Below are 25,343 nucleotides of genomic sequence, written 5' to 3'. Positions count from 1 at the left end.
AGCTGTGTTTGAATATTCTAACCTGAGCTGGGGTTGAATATTCTAACCTGAGCTGGGGTTGAATATTCTAACCTGAGCTGGGGTTGAATATTCTAATCTGAGCTGGGTTTGAATTGTCTAATCTGAGTTGGGTTTGAATATTGTAACCTGAGCTGGGGTTGAATATTGTAACCTGAGCTGGGGTTGAATAATCTAACCTGAGCTGGGGTTGAATATTCTAATCTGAGCTGGGTTTGTATATTCTAATGTGATCTGGGGTTGAATATTCTAATCTGTGCTGGGGTTGAATATTCTAATCTGAGCTGGGTTTGAATATTGTAATCTGAGCTGGGTTTGAATGTTGTAATGTGAGCTGGGTTTGAAAATTCTAATGTGAGCTGGGTTTGAATATTCTAATCTGAGCTGGGGTTGAATGTTCTAATCTGAGCTGAGGTTGAATGTTCTAATCTGAGCAGGGGTTGAATGTTCTAATCTGAGCTGGGTTTGAATGTTCTAACCTGAGCTGGGTTTGAATGTTCTAATCTGAGCTGGGGTTGAATATTCTAATCTGAGCTGGGGTTGAATATTCTAAAGTGAGCTGGGTTTGAATATTCTAACCTGATCTGGGGTTGAATATTCTAACCTGAGCTGGGGTTGAATATTCTAACCTGAGCTGGGGTTGAATATTCTAATCTGAGCTGGTTTTGAATAGTCTAATCTGAGCTGGGTTTGAATATACTAACCTGAGCTGGGGTTGAATATTCTCACCTGAGCTGGGGTTGAATAATCTAACCTGAGCTGGGGTTGAATATTCTAATCTGAGCTGGGTTTGTATATTCTAATGTGAGCTGGGGTTGAATATTCTAATCTGAGCTGGGGTTGAATATTCTAATCTGAGCTGGGTTTGAATATTGTAATCTGAGCTGGGTTTGAATATTCTAATCTGAGCTGGGGTTGAATATTCTAATGTGAGCTGGGTTTGAATATTCTAACCTGAGCTGGGGTTGAATATTCTAACCTGAGCTGGGGTTGAATATTCTAACCTGAGCTGGGGTTGAATATTCTAATCTGAGCTGGGTTTGAATTGTCTAATCTGAGTTGGGTTTGAATATTGTAACCTGAGCTGGGGTTGAATATTGTAACCTGAGCTGGGGTTGAATAATCTAACCTGAGCTGGGGTTGAATATTCTAATCTGAGCTGGGTTTGTATATTCTAATGTGATCTGGGGTTGAATATTCTAATCTGTGCTGGGGTTGAATATTCTAATCTGAGCTGGGTTTGAATATTGTAATCTGAGCTGGGTTTGAATGTTGTAATGTGAGCTGGGTTTGAAAATTCTAATGTGAGCTGGGTTTGAATATTCTAATCTGAGCTGGGGTTGAATGTTCTAATCTGAGCTGAGGTTGAATGTTCTAATCTGAACAGGGGTTGAATGTTCTAATCTGAGCTGGGTTTGAATGTTCTAACCTGAGCTGGGTTTGAATGTTCTAATCTGAGCTGGGGTTGAATATTCTAATCTGAGCTGGGGTTGAATATTCTAAAGTGAGCTGGGTTTGAATATTCTAACCTGATCTGGGGTTGAATATTCTAACCTGAGCTGGGGTTGAATATTCTAACCTGAGCTGGGGTTGAATATTCTAATCTGAGCTGGTTTTGAATAGTCTAATCTGAGCTGGGTTTGAATATTCTAACCTGAGCTGGGGTTGAATATTCTCACCTGAGCTGGGGTTGAATAATCTAACCTGAGCTGGGGTTGAATATTCTAATCTGAGCTGGGTTTGTATATTCTAATGTGAGCTGGGGTTGAATATTCTAATCTGAGCTGGGGTTGAATATTCTAATCTGAGCTGGGTTTGAATATTCTAATCTGAGCTGGGTTTGAATGTTCTAATCCGAGCTGGGTTTGAATATTCTAATCTGAGCTGGGTTTGAACATTCTAATCTGAGCTGGGTTTGAATATTCTAACCTGAGCTGGGGTTGAATATTCTAACCTGAGCTGGGGTTGAATATTCTAATGTGAGCTGGGTTTGTATATTCTAATGTGAGCTGGAGTTAAATATTCTAATCTGAGCTGGGTTTGAATATTTTAATCTGTGTCCTTTAGAGACAGGTAATGTTCCCCTCAATCTAGCTACTCTGAAAGGATGAAGATGCAGTCCAGGCCTGGGAGTAGGTTGTCCATGTTTCATCGATCCAGCAGTTTCTGTAATAAAAAACGTAGTTAGTTTATCCGGCATTGGAACAAACCCTTCCTCATCAACTAACAGTTCAGCCGAGCAGGGAAGGAGGTGACTGCGATTCAAGCGCCCATCCTACAGGGATTGAGCAGGGCTCTCTCACCCCAAAATGTCAGAGAGAATTCATGAGCCAATCGATACTTATGAAGAAGGTTTCATTCCAATGCCGCACCCCCAAACTAATTATTTCATTACGGAAGCTGCTGGATCTATGAACCCTAAAGAGTATCCCAAGAGCATTTGTATTCATATGCAATCATGCCCATGTGAGGGGTGTGCTGCTATGCGACTCAAGGTTGCCCCATCCACCTCTCCTTGAGAAAACCCATGTGAAAGCTTCTGAGTGACCAAGTATTTTAAAGCAAAAACAGAGTTATAAAATGCTTTATTAACAAACCACAAATTGCATTTCTCATTAAATTCATTCAAATAGAATGTTGACACCTTTGCTGGTATTTTACCAGCCTGCTATATCTTTTCATATCTGTGCCAATGAAAGAAATTGCAAAAGCGATGAATCCTATATTTTGTCCTTTTTAAACATACACGTAAAACTGCAACCACATCACTTTAACACTGTTAAACAGTCGAGGCTTAGTTGTAATGATACAAATTAATAGTGAGAATTATCAACAAATTATGTTTTACCTTTCAGTTCTTCCAGAATCGCAAAAGATTAACGAATCGTATTTTTTCTGACAGCAGCTCCAATACCAGGTATGGTATGTGTACATCCAGTCTTCACGCTTTAGCTTAACATGCTTTGCATTCTAGGACTTGTAGTTTCTCTTTTAAGAATGACAGTATGGGCTAACAATCCTAGCATGCAAAGTTCTGTTGTGGCTTCACTAACTCAAAAAGAAGTGATACTTCTCAGGCAGCAGCACTAACCACTTCTGCTGGCTATGCTTCGTATAGTGCATGAAGTGTGAGGGTGTGGTGGTGCCTGATGCATTGAGTATTGCTGTGCATCAAAATGGCAGCTTTTTACCATTAGATGAGGGAGCTTATGATACCAATCTAGAGTCTGCAAATCACTGGGAAAGCATTAAACATAGAAAATTATTATTATTCACAAAATAAACAAATAAATTAGCTTCAAGTACAGCAAGACTCGAAAGTCTAAGTTTATACAATACAACTTTAAATCTCAATATATTATCTTCCTTATATATGTATACCCTTTCTATGAAGTTCTGTATCTATATATTTATTACTTTACTCCTGCTGTAGAAGTAAAAGCCTTTCACTCTCTCCAATGCACTACTCTGTCTCACCCTATACCTCTCAATCAATCAGTTTCCTCACCTCTCTGACTCATCCCGAACCTCATTCCACTACTATGATCAACAAAATAACCTTTTCTACACTCTTTCCTCCTCTATCCTTCCTTGACTATCCCTAAACAGCATTTTACTACAATTATCTCCCAAACAACACTTTCTAAATTCTTCGCTCATGTATCCCTCCTTTACTCATCCCAAATTTCATCTTAGTACTATGATCTGACGTTATCTCTCCTGAGGCTTGAGCCAGGAGTTTTGCATACGGACCTGCTAATTTGCCTAGCGCGCTGCCATTGAAGTAATCTTTGTTCTTTTTAACCTACTTACTTTGCGCACTTAGCCTTTTTTAAAACTAATTCAATAAATGTGACCTAATATGTTTTAACTTTGCTGCCTGACAGTACCTCGTTTTGTAGGGTTCCCTCTTACTGCCGAAGCCAAGAGGAGCCAGGACCTCGTTTTTCGGCGTCCTGTGCTCCCGTGCCGCCATTTTGGGTGAGGCTGCTGGAGCGGGTAAGTCCAAAAAATGTTGTATACCCTCTCTATTTTGCATGTCTTTATTAAATTGATTAATTAATTAATAATAATTTTATTGATTGATTTGCAGTGGTCACTTATCAACCTTACTAATATATGAATTATACGTGGGATTTGCATTTGCATGGCCTAATTAATATGTAAATTAAAATATGTACGCATATTAATGATAGACAATTAGAATATTGCATGATATATGTTGCTTTTGTGGTGTATTTGTGATTTGTGCTATTTAAAGTGGGTATAATTTGCATTGAGTGTTGCTTTTGCTAGATAAATGCACACACATATGGGAATTAGTGAGGGAATAACATTTTATTAGTCATTTTTATGTATTAATTACGTTTTTTGTGTTTCTTTGCTTAAATTGACCATTTGGGCCTGCCACAAGATGGCTGCCTTCTGTACTCGACGTGACATAAGCTGCTCCATGAGGTTCTGGGTGAAATGCGCCTGCGCTAACGCCAGCAACAGTGGCCTCTTCGTGACCCTAACCAGACTGTACCCACCAGGGTTACCCCGGGAAGCAAGCCAGCTTCTCTGAAGAACAATAAGATGCCTCTTGAAACCGGAATAAGCGGGAGTCATGACCTAAGAGACATTATTTCGTGAAAACCCTGTCGGATGATCTCTGATTGTCCAATCAGCGAAGTCGGAAACTAATATTTGTAACATTTGACAATGATTTTTACTATAAATTATGGTAGAATAGAGAGGTTGGGGCGCTTTTTCATTTTCCTCTCCATCACTTATGCTGATGGGGAGGACGGTGACACTGCAGTAGAGCTGTTTTCCTGAATTTTTGATGGACTGATCTGAGGCCCAATTTCCTGATGAACTGAACTCTTGAATTAAAATGGGCATAGAGTGACAGAACTACTGAATGTGACTTAGAGGACGACAATTAGCCAGAATAGGTAAATATGATGATTGACGGCTTAAATAACCAATGATTTAACTTGCATTAATTAGATAAAGATTGATTTGATTCATTACAGAAAAGAGTTGGGTTGTTTATTTATGGAAATGTATTATTGCAAAGAGAATAGAGAATTAGAAAATCACTCTAAGCCAGCAACTAGCTGATTCATCCCCAACCTATGAGAGGAATACCAAAGGTGGGATTAGTGCCTGATGAGTAATAGAGGGTTATGCAGATTTATTGCTCTTTAGGGTCAAGGGGTATTTCCTTTCATATCAGCGTATGGAACAACCACCTCCCTAGGAAAGTAGACCAATAGAGAGTGAATGTTGGTGTTATGGGCCCCACCAGCGAATGTCGTGATTGAGTGTGTTTGTGAAATCTTTGGTCTGTGACGGAGGGAGGGATTTTGTATTCCACGCTGCATCAAGGCTGGGTTGGCAGTCTAGTCCCCCAGGCTCCTACACCTGATTCCGGTTGCCTGCCTTCATAAAACAGAACGCTGGCGCGAGCGCGCAGCAGCCGCGCCGCTGGCATGCCGAGGCCGTGCATAAGGCAAGCACGTCTGCACCCGTCCGCGTCCCGGGAGCGCCCAGCGCCAACTATGCTGGGAGATGGAGGCCAGAAGATCAGATTAAAAGTCGAGCATATACTCGCTCGGAACTCTTAGCGCTGAAGGCGTCTATCTGTTGTGGAGATAGTAAATCGACTGACGTATTCAGCACAGGGAGGAAATGCCCCCTTTGCCAATTCTGTTTGCAAGCTATTTCTCTAGCCCCTGTCTCTTATTCCCACTCTGAGAGATCCCCTCAGCTGCGGGCTGCGCTCATTAATGCCCGGTCTTTAGTCAAGCATGCCCCAGATATATATGAACTCCTCTCTGATAACAACTTGGACTTGTTGTTTGTTACCGAATCCTGGCTTAATGACTCCTGCGCCCCAGTTATTGAGGAAGCTATTCCAACGGAATATAAAATTGCCAGAGCTGACCGTTTAACCGGGAGAGGGGGAGGGATTGCTGTAGTGCTAAGAGATGCTTGGGTTTTCACCAGTGAGCCACGGGCTGCGATGTTGAGAGTTGGGTTAGGCTACTTTTCCGGTAGTTATCACACGTTCTTGTGAATATACCTCTAAATGTTTGAGAACTCAAGGAGTTGTGACCTTAATTGGGTTTAGGTGTGAGAAATTTAGAAATCTGTTAGGTCAGAATCTCCCTTATGAACCACAGTACTCGTAAATACTAGAAGGTATATCGAACTTTGGTTCATCTATGTCTCCTGTGGTGTGGAAGGCTTATTGCAGAATTGTGTATTGCTTTTCAGGTCTCCTTCCCCGCAGTACACTCCTAACTCCCTTCCTCCCATCTGGTCATTCCCATACTCTATAGATTTTTCTAAACAGAGTCAGGGCTGCTGGAAGGTGGGATTCTGGGAGGCACTGCTCCTGAAGATCCAAAGCCAGCCCTGACAAAATAACAGGTCCAAGAATTATACGGTCCTCCTGAACAGTGCCAACCAGAATGGCCTCCATGGAAGATCTCTGTGCCATACTAGCCCATCTAAAAAGGGAGATTACTGCATCACAGGCAGAAACTGCTGACCTGACTAGTATGGTCAATCAAATCCAAACCAGATTGGAAACCCTGCACTTTTCTACACCACTGTTTAATAGGCCCAACACAACTCCCCAGCGACAATACAAGCAGCTGTCCTGTTGATCACCCTGCAGCAAATTTTAGGAGACCAGCCAAGCTCCCGATACTTTTATCACAAATACAGTTACATTTCATGGTGCATCCCCAAGGCTTTCCTGATGCTCAATCTCGAATTACATTTCTGATCTGGTACTTAGGCGGTGATGCTGCCGCTTGGGCCATTTCATTAGTGAATGAGGATAATCCTCTATTACGCGATTAGTCACACTTTAAGTCCAAGTTTGAAAAAGTCTTTGACAGTGGGACCATAACGATGATGATGATGAAGCCTCCTCCTTGGAATCCAACAGCTTTTCTTCTAAGTTTGAAGGTAAGCGGACCCCAGGCTCAACCCACTTCTTGTACCTAAACTGTGATCCATCATGGTCAGCCATAATTTTCGACTTTGCCCCGGTCATGCGCAATCAGATGTCCACGGTTTGCACTTTGACCTTTTAGGTGCTAGATTTCACTTTATTGCTGCTTGTGTGCTGCCTAAATACTTTACTCAGTGCCTCTAAGCTAAGCTTGAGTGCTGTTGTGCCAAGCTACCAGAGGGGAAGCACAGGCCTATTTAGTGACTTTACTGGTTCACCCTGGTGTGGATTGTGGCTGTTGTTTGAGAAAGGCTCACACCCCCCTCAAATAACAGACCAATTTCTCACAGCAAGCAATGTAGAGAAGGCTGTTGTGGTTGGGCCAAGACACGCTGAGCAGGGGCGGACAGCAAAGAATCCCATACACAAAAAACGATTGCAGTCCACAGCAAGAAGAGCCTGGCCACGGGGGTGGCTAAGGAAAGGTAATACCGGTAGGTGAAAGTGTCTAAACACTGGAAAAAACTTCCAATTTTACCTTATATGGACATAAAGCAACTACTGTGGGTACACGTACTAAATAGAAGAAGGAGAAATAATTATGCATGTTTCTAAGATACTTAACAGGTAGACAGATGGCATAAGAGGGTTCAAAGAAGAATGTACATTGTCCAGGCAACCATAGACTTCCAGTTGCTTATTAAGTTAGACTTCAGAATTCCTGATTTATACCACTGTTTACTGTGAAAAGTTTCTTCAGCGGAGTAGATCACAAGTCAAATATGTAAATTGGCTTCGGAGGGGTGGCATTAGGTTTGTACAGCTCATTATTTACACCTATAGGACACAAAGGGAAATTGGAGTTCTTCTATGCGTGACACCAGGATACCTTAATCAAAGAAATGGAGTGGGTGAGGTGGAGGGAGCAAGTGGGAATTATAGATTGCAGAGGTTATGCTGGTAAGTACTGTAAAATTCATCTCTTAGCTTTAGTTGGTACCTATGTAGATTTTTGGGGGTCAGTTCTGCAGTGTTCAGTGGTTGTGCGACAGCAGTGAGGTTCAGGAGGCATAGGTCATGCTTTGGGAGAAGGGAAATATAGGTTGAAGTGGGGTCATATTGTCTGCTGTACTGTCTCTGACTTTCCTTGGTAGAGAGGGCTCTTCGGATGGACTAAAGTGTGAAGTTGGTGGAATTATTTAGAAAATAGATGAGAGACTTCTGGCTAGCTTCAGCCCCCAAAAAGGCAAGGTGGGCGAGAGGGCAGAAAAAACACTATTTGTTGCGGGTTTTTCTGGTCACTGTAAAAAAAATCACAGGAAACAAAAAAGGTTGAGTGATACCTAAAGCTTGGGGTAATTCAATGAAAGAGATAGGCAGATTAGAGGATATTGGTAAACAGTCAACACTGGACTCATTGCTGGGACCGGTAGGCCGAGCCATGGACGACCAGTAGGTTACAATGACATATGGGTCCACGAGGCTCAGTGAGGGCTAGTAGGACTCCGGAAAGATAAAAGTCCTGAATAAGAAATTTAGAAAATTGAGAAAGGGAAAGTCATTAGCACCACAGAGGAGTGTGAGTTTATTTCTTTAAAGGGTCAGTGGAGTTATAGTTGTATCAGCTATGTGGTGAGGGTGGTCAATGGCACACAAGATATGTATTGTGAGTTCTGTCCTGCCTTAGGAATGAAAGAACCTTAATTCATGGGTAAGAGCATGCTTGATTGGGAAGCCAGCGGGGTACATGCAAACAGGCACGCATCCATAGGATTCACTCAGGAATCCTTCCCCTCCTTGGGTCACAATCACTGTTCCATTAGTGTGAGAATGGGGGTGCAGTTCCCCTTTGCTCTGACAGTTTCAGAGCTTGGTGAGGGCAATCATGGGGCCACCTCTCTCAGGAGCACATACATGGGCATCAATTCACCCTAATGCCGTGGGTAGCAGAAGTGACATCATGTGCCTTTCACCCTGAATGACATCATAGGAAGTGACAGCATATGATATTCAATCTGATGACATAACGGTAGGTGACATCGTCTGACTTTTTTTGATAAAATCACAACAAGTGACATCATCAATGTGGATGGAAAATGCTAGAACACATTAGAAACTCCAATAAAAAATAGTCCAAGCCCTTTTGAAAGTGTTCAACGTGTATTGCCCGACTTAAACAAGGGTCCTTAGATATAGGGCAGCACGGAAATGAAATGATGTGAAGACTTTGTCGAAACGTCTTATAATATGGCGCATAGCCCTTCAAAGATTTGTGCACCCGCTCTTTATATGAAAATGCCTATAATGTTTGGCAGCCAATTATATAACAAATGTGTCTCTTAAAGACCCAGTTAATTAATTTGAAGTTGGCTGGCATTCACTCCCGAAGAACAGTATTTAGAGGGTGAGCTCCTAGTGGCCGCAGTGCCTTATGATTGAATATCATTGCTGACGGGAACTTCTGAGGGGACAAAGACAGGCAGGAGTATGGAGAGGACAGCAGCATAGTTCTCCCTGATCTCTAAACAATATTTGGCTCCCTTACTGGCAAACTAAGGGGGTCAGTGGGGCACTAAATGTCCATTGACATGACAAATATGGAAGGGGGAAAACTCTGAACCAAGGACCCGCTAAAGTGATGTCTATCAGGGTTTCATCTCCATTAGGGTAGAACTAGTTGACCACTCTAATAATGCCCCAAGGGGAGCTGAATTTCTTGTTGGGTGCAGCCACAAATGAGGGAAAAGCCACCGCTGAGGTAGACCCATCCACGTGGACTGAGGGGTAGTAGAATCAAAGTCCCCTAGGAGGCAGATCAGGTGTGTCCCCATTTTCCTGGTCTCAAGGGATTCAAAGCCCTCTTGCATGAGGATAACAAGGAGGTTGGATGGAAGTGTACCAACTCAAGTTTTGCCTTTATTGTGTAGTGAAAATTGATCTTAAATGTCACATTAGTCAGTTTCTTTTTGACTATGATATCTTATGTTGGGAGCATATGTCTTCTCAAACTCTTTTTATTCAGCCTCCTTTTGTAAGATTTGTTTCTTAGCTGAGGAATGAGAAACTCGACAGGCGTGACGCCACAGGTCATAAAACAATTAGTAAGCGATGGCTTAGTTTACATTTATCTGTACAAATTCATGAGTTACTTCCTGTCATTGTTTGCCCAGAATTTTGTTGATAAGTAAAGACACATTTAATTTCCACAGTGCTTTACTTCTGGTATTAATGTTATAAGCAACCTATGTTACAATACTTTCTATACGTACAGCTTGAAGTATTAAATTACTGCAGTACAGTGATTGTCTGCCTTAGTTTCCCTGTAGCTTTTTTCAAAGCACATTTTACATCCTTGTTCCTCAAACTGTAAAGAAATGGATTCAACATTGGAATGACAATTGTATACATTACTGCAAAGAGCTTGTCTTTGTCCAATGAGTGCCCTGTGGTTGGTTTCATGTAAACACCGAGCTCAGTTCCATAGAACAAAACAACCGCAGTTAAATGAGAAGAGCATGTGGAGAACAACTTTTCTTTCCCTGTTTTGGAGGGAATTTTCATGATATTTGAGATGATTAGTCCATAGGAAGTTATTGTTAAGATGAAAGGACCCAGTCCTATCACAATACCTTCTCCGAAGGTTGTGATATTTATGAAAAATGTGTCTGTACAAGATAGTTTTAAAAGAGCATTCATATCACAAAAGAAATGATTGATTTCATTAGATGCACAAAAGTATAAGTTTGATATCAAAACAGCATGTGCGATAGTGTCCAGAAAGCCAAGTGTCCAGGATGTTACAGTCAATAAAATCATGGTTCTTGTATTCATTATAGATGCATAGCGCAGGGGGTTGCAAATTGCAAGGTACCTGTCATAGGCCATGACCGACAGTAAGTAAAACTCTGTGCTGATGAAGGAAATGCATAAATAGAATTGAAGGATGCATGCAGAGAAAGTGATGGATTTGTCAGATTCCTTGCTTTTTAAGCAGACCACCAGCAGTTTTGGGATGGTGACCGTTGTGAAACCAATATCTAGGAAAGATAAGTTCATGAGAAAAAAATACATGGGATTTTGAAGATGTGCATCAATGCATATTAAGGTAATAATGACAAGGTTTCCAAGAAGAGCAAATAAATACATGAGTAAGAACACAATGAAAATTGGAACTTGAAGCTGAGGATTTTGCGATAATCCCAAAATTAAAAATTCACTCAAGAGAGTCTGATTTTCCATACTTCCAGTGCATTATGTTGTTGTTCGATGAACAATGGAAGATCTGGGGGGAAAATGGAAACACAAGATTATGAAAAGCAAAATATATTGTAGCTAAATTAAAAAGCATTGATCTGGATAAATTGTTGTCATTTGTTTGCAGTGTATTAAAAAATATAAAGAGCTGAGTTGCAACTGGTAGGCCAAATGATGAATATCAGCTCAAGGATGATAGCTGTGTTACCACCAACTGCTGTCCAGTTAGAAGCCAAAAATTGAGAGAGAGTGGGTGATCGCCTCTTCCCAGACTGTCATGGACACCATTGCCAGCCCTGGACCTTTGTGCAATATCCTAATCCATTCTGGATGTTGTAGTCATGTTTTGATTCTATTTTACTAATTAGCATCTTAAATGAGTGATTTGTTGATTAAAAGTTCAGGACTTGCAACATTGTCCTTAATGCCCTGGAGCAAGGGGGCTCAAACATGGGTGTGGAAAACAGGCTTAAGCAAATTTACTAGTACGTGAGAGTCAACTAAACCATCTGAGTAGGGCAGTGCAACAGAGATCTCAGATGTAAATCATTAGAAAGAAATTCAATAGAGCATTAAAAAGGCAGCAAACAGAAATCAAGATGTGACAATTGCCACCAAAGCGCAAGTGTTATGGCTTTATACTGAGGACTAGTCAAAGGGAGACCAGGCCACAGTAACGTATGCATAAATACTGTTAGTGCTGTCAAAACCATCATGGCTACTCTTGCTGGAGCAGAATTTTCTGTTGAAAATCTATTGGGTTTTAAAGCTCTGGTTTGTCTATTGTCGAGAAAATTTAAAATATTAATTTGTAACTACTAATTATTTGTTTTGTGTAAATGTTCTGATTAATTAATACGAACTAACAAGAGAAAACTACACATGGGGATGCATTAATGTTGCTTGATAATAATGTGCGGGTTTAATTAAATAAATGTTGCTGAGTGCTGTTTATTTTAAAGCACAAAACGCTTTTAAAATGTCGTGTACTAATGTTTTTCTTGTGTTGCAAAGGCTAGATAATTACATACACATAAGGGTATTAGTGGGGTTAACACTGTTTAATCACTATGCTGTGGTAACATTGTTTTTGTCTCTTTTAATTAAGATGGTACGTTTTGGCCTAGTAGAAAATGGCTGCCGTTTAAAGCCTGCATTTGAGTAGTCGAGCTTTGATGAGAAGGCCTTGCTGAACATGGTCGAGAGTCATCTGACCACAGTCTTCGCCTGGTTTAAAATTTTCCGTGAGGACAGCAGCTCTGGGCGAATATCCAAGTGTCCTTGGAGGATGAACTTTGTGATCACAATGCTGGTTCCGAGGAAATGTGAACGTAAAAAGAAACATTTGCAAATTTGAGTTTCCTACATCCTTTCCTGTTCGCTCTGCTCAGCGGTTCAGCGGATATCTAAAACATTTTATGTTGCTTTCTTTTGTTAAATTTATTATAAATATGCTAGACTAGAGAGGGTCTGTGTCTTTGCGTTTTGAATTTTGAGGCCATTTTCTTCCCAAACTTGCATTGGTGAGGATCGATGCTGTGAGGACGGCGACTTGGGAGACTTCTACTGAGAGACCTGTCCTGACCCATTTATGACATTTAGCTAGAATAGGTAATTATGAGAATAATGATTTACTTTGATTGATTTCCTTTGACTAATTTTAGATAAAGTACCATAATTTTAAATACAGTGTTGGTGGTTATTTCTTGTCAATTATTGAGTTCTCCATTTGATTATTGGTATTTAGGTTACTGTTTAGATCATGACTCAGGATAACATCAAACTGATCCTATTGGCCTCAGTGTAGATATAGGGTGTTTAGGAGTTTTCTTTCCACAGGTTCAGCGTTGATAGAGTAATTGAGTATATGTTAGTGAAATGGGCCCAAGTGTATGATGAGTGCATGTGCGTGTATCTGTGAAATTATTCTATTTGTGGAAGTAGGGAGAATTTGTACACCCCAATCGGCACCAATTTCCTGGTAGCAGAATTTGATGGTTTTGATGGTTATCTTGATCTGATTAGATTGCTTGTATATTGGCTTTTGATTTATTGATTATTGATTGATGTTGGTATATGTACTAATACTATATGTTGGAGTCGTCGTGTTGAGTTTTATGTAGTGCTTCTGGAACTTGGGAGCTAGTAGCAGATCCGTAGTAGGGCAGAGGGAAGTATACACTGCTCTCGGGAAAGACGGGATTGTTGGTCCTGTAAGTATGCAGGAAAAACGTGTGACAATTGAAGTTGCGCGTCACATTGTCTGGGTTCGGAATCAGTGACATCGTCGTATGTTACTATTAGAAATATATTTCTGGTATAAAAGGAGTGTGTATGATAGCGAAGGTTATCTGTCAAACTCTGGTCTTAAGTCCCAGGAATCCGTAAGGTTCACCATTAAAGCTTATCGCGGGAGAAGTAATAGGTATTCTCTGAGCTTGTTTGAAGGACTGGGTAGAGGTAAGCGCTGCTTAGTTAACGTGTGTTATAATTCTGTAGTAGGGCAGACTGTTCGCTGTTCTCGGGAAGGCAGGATTCTGTGTGTATGTACTACATTTTCTTGTATGAATGTGCGTGAATGTATGAGCATTTAGTTGATTGTAAGACTCTTTGGAGCAGTCCTAGAGGAAACAGTTAATGAATGCATGATAGAAGGGCAGAGTAGAGGGATGTGCTACTGTGTCAACGAGAGTATTAATTCCGTACTGAAACAGAAGTGAGTGGAAGACGGGATTCTTGTGAAATAGATTTTCTTTACTATTCTATGGTTAGCGAAACAGACAATGGAGATGTTTATATGTTGTAACTAATAGATTTTGTAGAATTTGACACGAAGTCTACTAAGAAGTTTTGTAAAGGAGGGGTAGACGAGTGACTGATGACAGGATCAAAATCATTAGGGAAATGAAAGCCCCAAGAACCCAGAGAGAAGTGAGAATGTTCCTGGGGATGGTGGGTTATTGTCGTCAGTGGATAATTAATTTCTCCCTTCTAGCAAAGCCATTGATTAAGCTGACAAAAAGTGAGATGACAGACACATTGGAACTAGATGGAGAACAGATGGCAGCATTTGAGGAGTTGAAAAGCAGAATGTGTGAAGCACCTGCTTTGGGTATGCCAGACTATGAAAAAGAATTTGAGTTGTACTGCAGTGAGAGAAATGGTTGTGCACTTTCAGTGTTAATTCAGAAGCATGGACTACTGAGAAGGCCTATTGCGTACTTCTCATCGACACTTGACCCTGTAGCTGTGGGTTTACCAGGTTGTCTGAAATCTGTAGCTGCAACATGCAGAAGTCTGGAACAGAGTGAGGGAATAATAATGGGATATCCTGTAAGGGTATTCGTACCTCATAATGTGGCAATTCTTTTGACGAGAAGCAGAACTCAGTACATGTCGCATAGTCGGCTGACTAAATATGAGAAAGTGATTCTAGGAGCATCAAATGTGACTCTTGAGAGATGTGTGAATGTGAATCCAGCGACATTGTTGCCGGATATTGAAAATATGGGTGTGAAGACAGAAGATGATCACAATTGTTTGGATGTGCTGGATTACTGTACAAAACCGAGACCAGACATAAGGGATCTTCCCTTGCTTGAGAGTGATCATGTGCTGTTTGTGGATGGATCATGTCTGAGGAATGATGAGGGTGTGCTGAGTGCAGCATATGCAGTGTGCAAGGTTTCAGAAGTTATGGAAGCATCATCATTGAAAGGAGTGAAATCTGCACAAGTTGCTGAATTGGTGGCATTGACGAAAGCTTGTGAAATTGGGAAAGATCTGAGAGTGACTGTGATGACTGATAGTATGGATTTGGAGTTGTGCATGATTTTGGCCAGCTTTGGCTACAGAGAGGTTTCTTGACGTCGAGTGGGACTCCAATAAAGAATGCTGAAGTGATTGGAAAATTACTTGAGGCGATACAGCTGCCTAAAGAGTTAGCAGTTGTGAAATGTGCTGCTCATGGACAAGGAGATGATTTTGTAACTGTTGGCAACAGATTTGCTAATGACATTGCACAGTATTGTGCTAAAAATAATCACTCGATTAACAGGGAACGAGAAGGGGAAATGTCTTTTTGTTCTGTGATGTTTACTAATGTCCTAGAAACGTGGGATGAGGTGAAACAGTTGCAGGATGAGGCAGGAAAAGAAGAAAAGAAAGACTGGATCAAGGCAGGTTGTGCCCCAAGAGAAACAGACCATGTTTGGGTCTATAGAGATGGTAGACCAGTCATGCCTAATTCCATGTTGTCGACAATGGCAAGGATGTATCATGGCCAGGGACATTTGGGAAGGGATGCGATGATCAGGTCTTTTAAGCAGACTTGGTACAATGCAAAGTTCAGGACAATTGCAGAGAGCATCTGTCAAAGATGTTTGATTTGCCAGCAATTTAACACTGGGAAAAAGACAGTGGTGAGTCTGGGAACGATAGGCAGAGAAGGTGGTCCTTTCACGAGAATGCAGATTGATTTCATTGAAATGCCCCAAGTGAACAGATTGAGTTATGTTCTAGTGGTAGTCTTCTTGTTCTCAAGATGGGTGGAGGCCTATCCGACTAGGAGAAATGATGGAATAACAGTGGCAAAGTTACTGTTAAGAGAGTTGATTCCTAGGTACGGGTTTCCAGTAACGATTGAGTCTGATAGAGGTGGACACTTCTATAATGAGCTCATGAGTTTGATTTGTGAAGCATTAAGCATACAGCAGAAGCTACATTGTGCTTACAGACCAGAGGCTTCTGGTGTGGTTGAGCAGATGAACGGCACAATCAAGAACAGGATTGGTAAGATGTGTTTAGCCACTGGAATGAAATGGCCTGATGTCTTGCCTCTAGTGCTAATGACTATTAGATCTACTCCAGATAGAACTACTGGTTTGAGTCCACACAAGATTTTGATGGGACGTGCAATGCGTCGTGCATTTGTACCTGTCAATAAGTTGATGACAATAACTGATGATATGATTTTGGATTACTGTAAAGGCCTGGCTGACGCAGTTCATTCTGTGTTTCACCAGGTTGGAGAAGAAGCTACCACACTTGAGAAGAAGCAAGCTCATGATCTGAGTCCAGGGGACTGGGTGAGAATCAAAGTACACAGAAGAAGAAATTGCTTGGTTCCAAGGTGGGGAAGGCCAAGACAAGTCATTCTGACAACGACAACTGCAGTGAAGTGTGCTGGTGTGAAAAACTGGGTACATGCGAGTCATACCCTGAGAGTTCCAAACCCAAAGGATGGGACTGGCAAGGAGTATTTTGAAGAGTCAGATTCTAGTGATGATGAAGACACAGAACCAGTGAGAAAAAATTGGAGTTCAGAAAAAGAAGCAGAAAAGGCTTCAAGAGAACTATTGAGAGTCTCAGAAGGGAGATCAGATTCTGTAAGAGAGCCTGAAGTTCCAAAAAGCAGTGGAGGAAAAAGAAGAGAAAAGAGCAATTCCACAGAGACTACTCCTGAATCAGAAGAGGAGATTGAGATTGAAGAACCACTTGAGATTATACCTGAAGAAGTAGGGTCAGAAGAAGATAGAGAGGGGCAGATTGCGGAAGACCCCCGAGGAGGTGTAGGGAACATTCTTGACAAGCTAGGTGAAGGGACAAGTAGACAGCAAGAAGATTGCGTGTTGGAGACCCGAGGAGGGACAGAAATAGGGAAGTCTCAAACAGTGGTGAAAAAGACTGTGGAGCAAAAGAAAACTGCTGAAGAGCAAGAGGCATTTGAAACAGAATCGGATGAAAGTGAGAATGAGAAATCAGAGGGTCGAGTTCTGAGAAAGAGAACTTGGATTGGAGAAAGAAATAATAAAGAAATAAGGCCGAAAAAGGTTATAAGAGGAGATCTTTGGCCTAACAGCAGAATAAAGAAGCTGAGATACAGACTGATAAGAGCAAATACCTCGAAAGCTGAACAAGTGAATGAGGTGTCGAGTCAGAATCCAGCAAAAGGTGAAGAGAGAAAAGAGTCAAAAGAACCAGAGGAGATCAAGAGGATAAGAAAACCTAACCAGAAGTATAGGTCGCCGGAATGGACGTACGTGGCACTGTCTGAAGGTGAAGAGGCAGAAAGTCAAGGAAATCCAGAGGAGGCCATACGTGAAGTGGTTGAGGAAGATACAGGTGAAATTCTGAAAGTAATCTTGACTGACATTGGAGAAAAGTCGGATACTGAGGATGATGTTGGAGATCTAATACAATTTGATGTTGAAGAACATGAAGTGAAGAGTGATGAGTATCCAAATTGAATGAACAGAAGAAATCACTTGGAGAAAAGTGAAAAGAAGAAAGTCTGAAAATTGATTGTTTGAAAAATCCAGAGTTCAAGAAATTTCAGTAGTGGAGTAGTAGAGGCTAAGTCAAAAGACAAGGTCAAAGTAGTAAAATGGCTAACATAGAGAATAATAAAAGTAGATGTGCCTTTTTGAAAAGATGGTGTAGAATGTGCTGTTGCTGTACTGGATTATTAATGCTACTATGGGGTGTTTTAGCTTTATTAGTTACTTTTAGAGTGACGATAGGTACATTTGAGATACATACTGAGAATGAGACTAATGTAGGGAAAAATTTGCAAAAAGTAGTTCCAACTAGAATTAGTAATACTTACATACATAAAGATAGGTCAATTAATGATTTTTCAAGTAATGTTTTTTCAAAATTGTTATATGAATATGTGAAGACAATGGAAGTTAGGGATTGCTACGTATGTATGCAGTTACCTGCATCCGTTTCAGAGGGCGTTACTTATCATAATTTACCAGCTACGTATGGAATTTCATGTAGTGTATTGAGTAGTGTTTTTTATTTGTTAGGGAAAATAGATTATGTGATGTCTAACAAAGATAGTATTTTTGGGCAATTGCCTATGGACAAAAAGATGAATCCAGCTAAAGAAGCTAATATTTTTGGTGAGATTTTTATTGAAAAGGAAGAATTAACATTAGATTACATTTTTAAGAACAATTTAACTTGCAGTCTGAAAGAAGAGGAGAAGGCTTTCCTAAACATGGTGGAGGAAAGGAGAATGAGCATGCATGAAAAGGCAGGGAAATACAAAGTGAGTGAGACAATTTGGGACATTGAGATGGGGAAAGAATTGAGAAATGGGGCTAGTCCAACTTTAGCTCTAGATGCACCACAGAAGGGTAAACTGTGCATTACAAGAAGGAAATCCCAATATGATACATATTTTGTTGGGACTAGTGAGTGTCATGATACATACTTCATTGCAACAGGATGGGGTTTTAAGGGAGGAGAAGATCCAATATTCCCAGGAGTGTATTATGTTTGTGGGAACAAGGCTTATTACAAGTTGCCTGACCATTGGTATGGCACGTGTTATGTGGGCCTGGTCTTTCCAAAGATCTTTCATATAGATAGAATAGAAGATGTAGAACATATTAATTTACTAACACGTTTTAAGAGAGAAACTTGGTCAGAAATAGTTGGTGATATATTTGGAGCTTTAATTCCAGCAGTGGGAATTTCTTTGAATGCATATGGAATTAGAAAACTGTCAACAGTGGTGGATCGCTTATCGACAAATACCGCTGGAGGGTTTCTTTTGGTGAATACGGAATTATTTGCCGTATGTGCCATGTCTATGCAAAATCGACTTGCCCTTGATATTCTATTAGCTAAGGAGGGTGGAGTTTGTGGAATGCTGAAAGTTCAACATTGTTGCACTTACATTCCTGATGAAAGTAAAGACCTGAAGGTCTATATCAAAAATATTACTGATTTGCATGAGGAATTAGTACCACTAGAAGCTGAGAGTATTTGGACTAAAATAGCTAATAAAATAGTTGCTGTTAAGAGTTTTATTGCAAAAATAGGTAGTACTATTATAGGTAAGATATTGTTTCCTTTGACTTGTGTAATTGTTGCTTTATTGATACTGAGATTGGTGTGTGTGTGTTGTAAAAACAGGGGAGGGAAAAAGAAATTAATTAAAAGAAATATTGAAAAGAAAAATAAAAGGTTGAAAAGAGAACCACAAGAAATAGAATTAGAAGAATTAAGGGAGAGTGTTTATTTGGAAACAAAGAGGGATGATGAAAGGGAGTCTGGTGTCTAATGTTGTGAAAAAGAAAAAGACATTTCCAGTTTCTCCTAAAATGGGACTAAATTTTACTAAATTTTTTTTTTTGGTTGTTTATTTGGTGATAATATCACCAAAGGGGGGATTGCTGGAGCAGAATTTTCTGTTGAAAATCTATTGGGTTTTAAAGCTCTGGTTTGTCTATTGTCGAGAAAATTAAAAATATTAATTTGTAACTACTAATTATTTGTTTTGTGTAAATGTTCTGATTAATTAATACGAACTAACAAGAGAAAACTACATGTGGGGATGCATTAATGTTGCTTGATAATAATGTGCGGGTTTAATTAAATAAATGTTGCTGAGTGCTGTTTATTTTAAAGCACAAAACGCTTTTAAAATGTCGTGTACTAATGTTTTTCTTGTGTTGCAAAGGCTAGATAATTACATACTCATAAGGGTATTAGTGGGGTTAACACTGTTTAATCACTATGCTGTGGTAACATTGTTTTTGTCTCTTTTAATTAAGATGGTACGTTTTGGCCTAGTAGAAAATGGCTGCCGTTTAAAGCCTGCATTTGAGTAGTCGAGCTTTGATGAGAAGGCCTTGCTGAACATGGTCGAGAGTCATCTGACCACAGTCTTCGCCTGGTTTAAAATTTTCCGTGAGGACAGCAGCTCTGGGCGAATATCCAAGTGTCCTTGGAGGACAAGGGAGCCACATTGAACTTTGTGATCACAATGCTGGTTCCGAGGAAATGTGAACGTAAAAAGAAACATTTGCAAATTTGAGTTTCCTTCTTCCGTCTTTTTATTTTTTTTGATTTTTCTGAGCGGAGATTTTTTACAAATGTAGCGATGCTACATCCTTTCCTGTTCGCTCTGCTCAGCGGTTCAGCGGATATCTAAAACATTTTATGTTGCTTTCTTTTGTTAAATTTATTATAAATATGCTAGACTAGAGAGGGTCTGTGTCTTTGCGTTTTGAATTTTGAGGCCATTTTCTTCCCAAACTTGCGTTGGTGAGGATCGATGCTGTGAGGACAGCGACTTGGGAGACTTCTACTGAGAGACCTGTCCTGACCCATTTATGACATTTAGCTAGAATAGGTAATTATGAGAATAATGATTTACTTTGATTGATTTCCTTTGACTAATTTTAGATAAAGTACCATAATTTTAAATACAGTGTTGGTGGTTATTTCTTGTCAATTATTGAGTTCTCTATTTGATTATTGGTATTTAGGTTACTGTTTAGATCATGACTCAGGATAACATCAAACTGATCCTATTGGCCTCAGTGTAGATATAGGGTGTTTAGGAGTTTTCTTTCCACAGGTTCAGCGTTGATAGAGTAATTGAGTATATGTTAGTGAAATGGGCCCATGTGTATGATGAGTGCATGTGCGTGTATCTGTGAAATTATTCTATCCGTGGAAGTAGGGAGAATTTGTACACCCCAATCTGCACCACTCTTGCAATTCCAAATATGGAAAAGCATGATCCTAGGCAAGAGACAGTTTCCTGTCACCAATGTGTAGAAAACTCAAAAGAGGGAACCCCAAGATGCTTTGTAAAACTAAGTCAATAGCTTCATTGTAGGTTATGGTGTGTCCTGGCCAAGTAAGACTACAAGAGAGCAGGACCATGTAGATGAATGGCACACATAGTGCTTAATTTATAGAAGAAGAGTGTCAGGCGCCCAAAGCTCAGCTCAGCTCAGAAGCCAGATCCCGGCACTATTACATATCCGCTTATCCTTGATTCCACCGGATGCCTTTATTATTCCAGTACCAGACTCTTCCTGCCCATTTATCTCACTCTTTCAGGTTCCTGTTTTCTCCCCTTGTGATGGTTTTTCTGTCGTTGCCTTTCTCCACTTTTCTGTTTTGTTTGTTTATCCCTCTTAGTCTTGGAAAATATCTGAGAAGGATTAATATGTAAAGAGCCCAACAAATGCGTGCCAGTGTCTCTCAACCACAACCACCAGTGAAAATTAAGCACTGTACACTGCTCAAAATTGATTGCGTTTTTTAAAGTAGTCTAGAGAGCTACCTCACTCATTTTCTGGGGAGAAGCAGGCCCAAAGCACAACAGCATTTAGAGCTAAGACAAGTCCTGGGTATAGGTTCGGAGCCCTGAAGGGAGGCAGGTGAGAAATCCATCATTCCTAGTGATGAATCTCCATGAGGAAAATGGTTTGTGGCCACTTTTTATCTGCACATGCTAGATCTGCAAGGTTAGCTCTTCAGTTACTCGAAGCCAAAAGATTTAGATGGATACAAACAAATTTCCATTTCCGAGTTTCACCCATGTTGTCCAAGCATTTGCGCAAAGAGATCCCTCAAACTTCTGCATAAACTCTAAAAATATTTTGTTTCCTCTTCTCAGACCTGTTAATTCAACACAGGCTACAACTTTCCGCAAGCGTTTGTGAACGCTGAGTTGAGCTCTTTGGTTGCCTCCCTAAAAACCTTGCCACAGCTTAAGCAAGTTCTGCCATGACCTTTCAAGCTCATCTGGACAGGGAGTCCAACAGAACTGGAGTGATTTTCCTGTGGCTGAACGAAAGATCAAATGATGTCAGGTTCATGATGCATTCAGACCCTGAGACAATTGATTTCTTGGACATTTCCATCAAGACGGAGAATGATATATCACCCTTTTCAGGAAATCAACTGAAAGAAATTCATTCCTCAGGTATAACAGCCAACACCCCAGAGGCCTCAGGGACAATTTCTCCCTTTGGGCAATGAGGTCATGGTTTAACGCAAGAGAGACTCTACTACCAGCAAAGCCATGCAAGAATGATCCCACAAACAGGATGATATGCCTTACCACACACTGCACCCGCAGCAATGAAATTAAATGGATTGTTAATAACCACTGGAAACTGATTTCAGACGATCTAGAATTGGTTCAACCTCCCATGCATTCGTTCAAGAAGGACAAAAGCGTGGGGACCATGTGGTCTGATCACTCCTGGAGACTCTACCAAAACCTTCCATTCAAACTTTATGACACCCATCCGAGATTGTGGGCCATTATAAATGTGGGCAATGTGAAGCATGTAGTTTAACAATCGAAACTAGGCAACTTAACTACAAACAGCACACCTTAGACCTAAAAACCCACACCAACTGCAACACTACTGACGTCATTTATGCCATCATTTGCCCACGCAACCAGAAGTATATAGGACAGACACGCTAGAAAGTAAAGGCTTGCATTCTGCAACACTGTAGCAGGGTAAAGTGTGGTTCTGTTGGGGCACCATTAGTGGAGCATTTTCAGACACTGAGCCATCCACTAGAAAGTATTAAATGGGTGGGCCTCTAGAAGGTCACATGGGGCATTAGGAGTGGGGACATTAACTCAGTTCTTAATATCCAGGAGTGCAAATGGATGCACTCTTTTGATACCGTCCTTGATGGGTTAAATGAACTGGATGCCACTGGTGCACAACTGTCATGTCTCAACAATGAATAAACTGTTTGTCATACTTATGATCTGTAATTACGTTTATTTTGTTTGTGCAAGGTTTTCCTTCCTTGTCAAACATCACTTGTTTGTAATATATTGATTTGTATTTTACCTTTGTAAAGTGTGCTTTCTCCGCACAATACTACAGACAAGTCAGGGTCTCATTATGCGCTTTACCGAACTGTTATATCTATGTACAAAACGCGTTTTTCGACCTGGTGCAATTAGATCTCATTCGTTGTCTGATGGTTTATTTTATATTATTGATGGGTTACTCATTTTGCCGAAATCTATCCATCCTTTTGATCATACTTTGAGCCACATCCAGAGTCTAGTACCCCTCCGACGTATGACTCGTCATCCCCATGCCGGCATGTGCTTGGACCGGCCCTGTCAGCATCTAGTGGCAGATCGGTCGAAGTGCTGCTTTGGGTGTGTATGCTGACAATTCCGCGATCCGCATAGACACAGATGTTGAAACAGTCCCCGCTCGTCAGATATCCGTTGGGCTTCGACTGAGCGCGGAAGTACGTTCACTTCTCTCTTCTTTTCCCAACACTTGTGTCCTTAATCAGTTCTATGCCTATACTTTGAGATATTGTGCAAGGCAAACCACCGTTTCTATTTTTCCTCATTAGATCATTTTCGGATTAATTCGGTGGTGGAACTCTTGATCTATTCTGACTTTCTTCTACTTATATCTATGATATATACCAAGTAAGTTGAATTACACTATTTAGGGCCTTTGGGACGGCCAATAATGTAGAACTTTTTTACACCCGAGGTAACACTGCTGCTGACAAATCTTCATCATTATTTAATTTCAGCACCTATAAAGTCATTGCGCTCACCTCTATAGCACACGAGCCTACGGGCTCACACTCCCGAGCATCTCCACCAGATTCTTCTAGGTGGCTCAAAGGGTAACATACATTGCCTGTAATTGATTAATTAGTTATGATCACATTCTCCATCACATAAAAAAATTAAGGTTTATTTTAAACCATCCCTTGGTGTCTCCATATGTCCTGATGAAGACCCCACTCTAAGGATTGAATTTTCCTGCACATATTATCAGGGTCGAAATGTCGATGGTCTTCAATTTCTTTCACGTACAGACAACAGCAATTGAATTACTGTGTCATCAGAATACTATGTTCTTCATGAGTATTTAGCCTTTAAATTGGCGGAATAGGTCACTATCAGTCATTGATGTATACACTGCACGGTGCCTTTCCTTTTCCGACAAGCCTTCACTAGCGCACATCTTTGGGTACTTCTTTCTTCTCTCTTGGAGCACCTTTTAACAACTATGTAGATATCTGTGTTGTTATTGAATATGAACATTAACATGTCATAATATGACTATATTGGATAAATTGATTTACTAAGGTGATGTTGGGTCCTATGTTGAATATAGTTCCACTGTGACCATTTCTTTTCGTACTACACCGCTACAACACAATACTCCCACAACAACCTGCCCCCACTTCAATCAGCCCCCACAGCATGCTAACCTTGCTGACTAGGGGAAGGCTCAAGCCACATAGCCACAAGAAATAGCTCCATAGCCATACAGATTCACTACCCTGTCAACCCATCTGAGGAATCATGCAAACCAGGGGTGCAGGCATGTACAGGACAGTATGTATTAACAAAAAACAGACAGCAGCACAGGCTGCCCCAACTGCCCCCCAGCAGGGAGAACAGGGAAAAGGTTCAACTGAAGGGCGACAAGAAACCGCTCCACTATGAGGTCAGGGAAGCAAAGAAGGACATCGCAACAAGGTGGTAACAGACGGAATAAGACCACGGCCAGCACAACACCTCTCGTGAGTGTTGACACAGTCCCCAGGGCCTCAAGGACTTTAAGGGACAAGCCCAGGATCTCAGAGAAATTCCAGCTACTAAAAGACACAGCCGGTGCCGTTTTCTCAACCACCCCTCAATCCATTGGGCTCCCCATTCAACTTACACCGACAATTATTAAAATGGTTAATGAACCAATTGCCAAAAAAGCAACTGGCTTCAATCAAGACCTAGATTCAGCCTCAGCCTCATCTGAAAATCCCAATGTCATGAACACCCTTTTGCCAGAGAACACTTGAGCCATCACGCAGGCGACAAGGTCCGCCCTGTTAAACGAGACCTAGCATTAAGTGAAAGTCCACGATGCAAGACCAGTTTAAAGGTTATTACTAAAGAATGGGCCACAAAGGAAGATGGTCACAGCAGTCCTGCGGTGGCAGCCTTTGGCGTTTACCCGGACTCCAGCAGCCTGAGCTTACAAATCTTCCCTGGGAGTCCAGAATTATGCCCTTATGAGCCTGACCAACAGCAATCAAACCCAGGGCCAGGACCAAACACAAGGCAAAGTCCCCTCGATTGGAATCATGCCTCACCCCAGGAAAAGACCAAGGATGAGACAAGTCCTGGAAGTCCTACAACAGGGCAAAGGAAAGGTTGACACCAATCCTAAATCATGAAATAATGAAACAACTGGGCACAAACTCAGAAGTAGAGTCAGGATCTGACTACTCAGACCTCACACACGACAAAAGGGATGCCCTCCTAGCATTCTACAGACCCGAG

General features: G+C 40.9%; 1 protein-coding gene across 1 annotated transcript; it reads right to left on the bottom strand.

Moving 5' to 3' along the window:
• Positions 1 to 10,258: 10,258 nt before the first annotated feature.
• LOC146813379 (olfactory receptor 5AR1-like) lies at positions 10,259 to 11,212 on the bottom strand. The gene has a single exon (XM_085615399.1). The coding sequence runs from the start codon at positions 11,210 to 11,212 to the stop codon at positions 10,259 to 10,261; it is 954 nt and encodes a 317-aa protein (XP_085471525.1).
• Between the last annotated feature and the right edge of the window lie 14,131 nt (positions 11,213 to 25,343).

Source organism: Triturus cristatus, chromosome 7 (assembly GCF_964204655.1).
Source record: "Triturus cristatus chromosome 7, aTriCri1.1, whole genome shotgun sequence".
NCBI classification, from domain to species: Eukaryota; Metazoa; Chordata; class Amphibia; order Caudata; family Salamandridae; genus Triturus; species Triturus cristatus.
This window is presented reverse-complemented; position numbering and strand designations above follow the sequence as displayed.

Bases quoted from the DNA above. Each gene is read 5' to 3' on its own strand.
- LOC146813379 (XM_085615399.1), bottom strand. From the start codon at position 11,212: ATGGAAAATCAGACTCTCTTGAGTGAATTTTTAATTTTGGGATTATCG.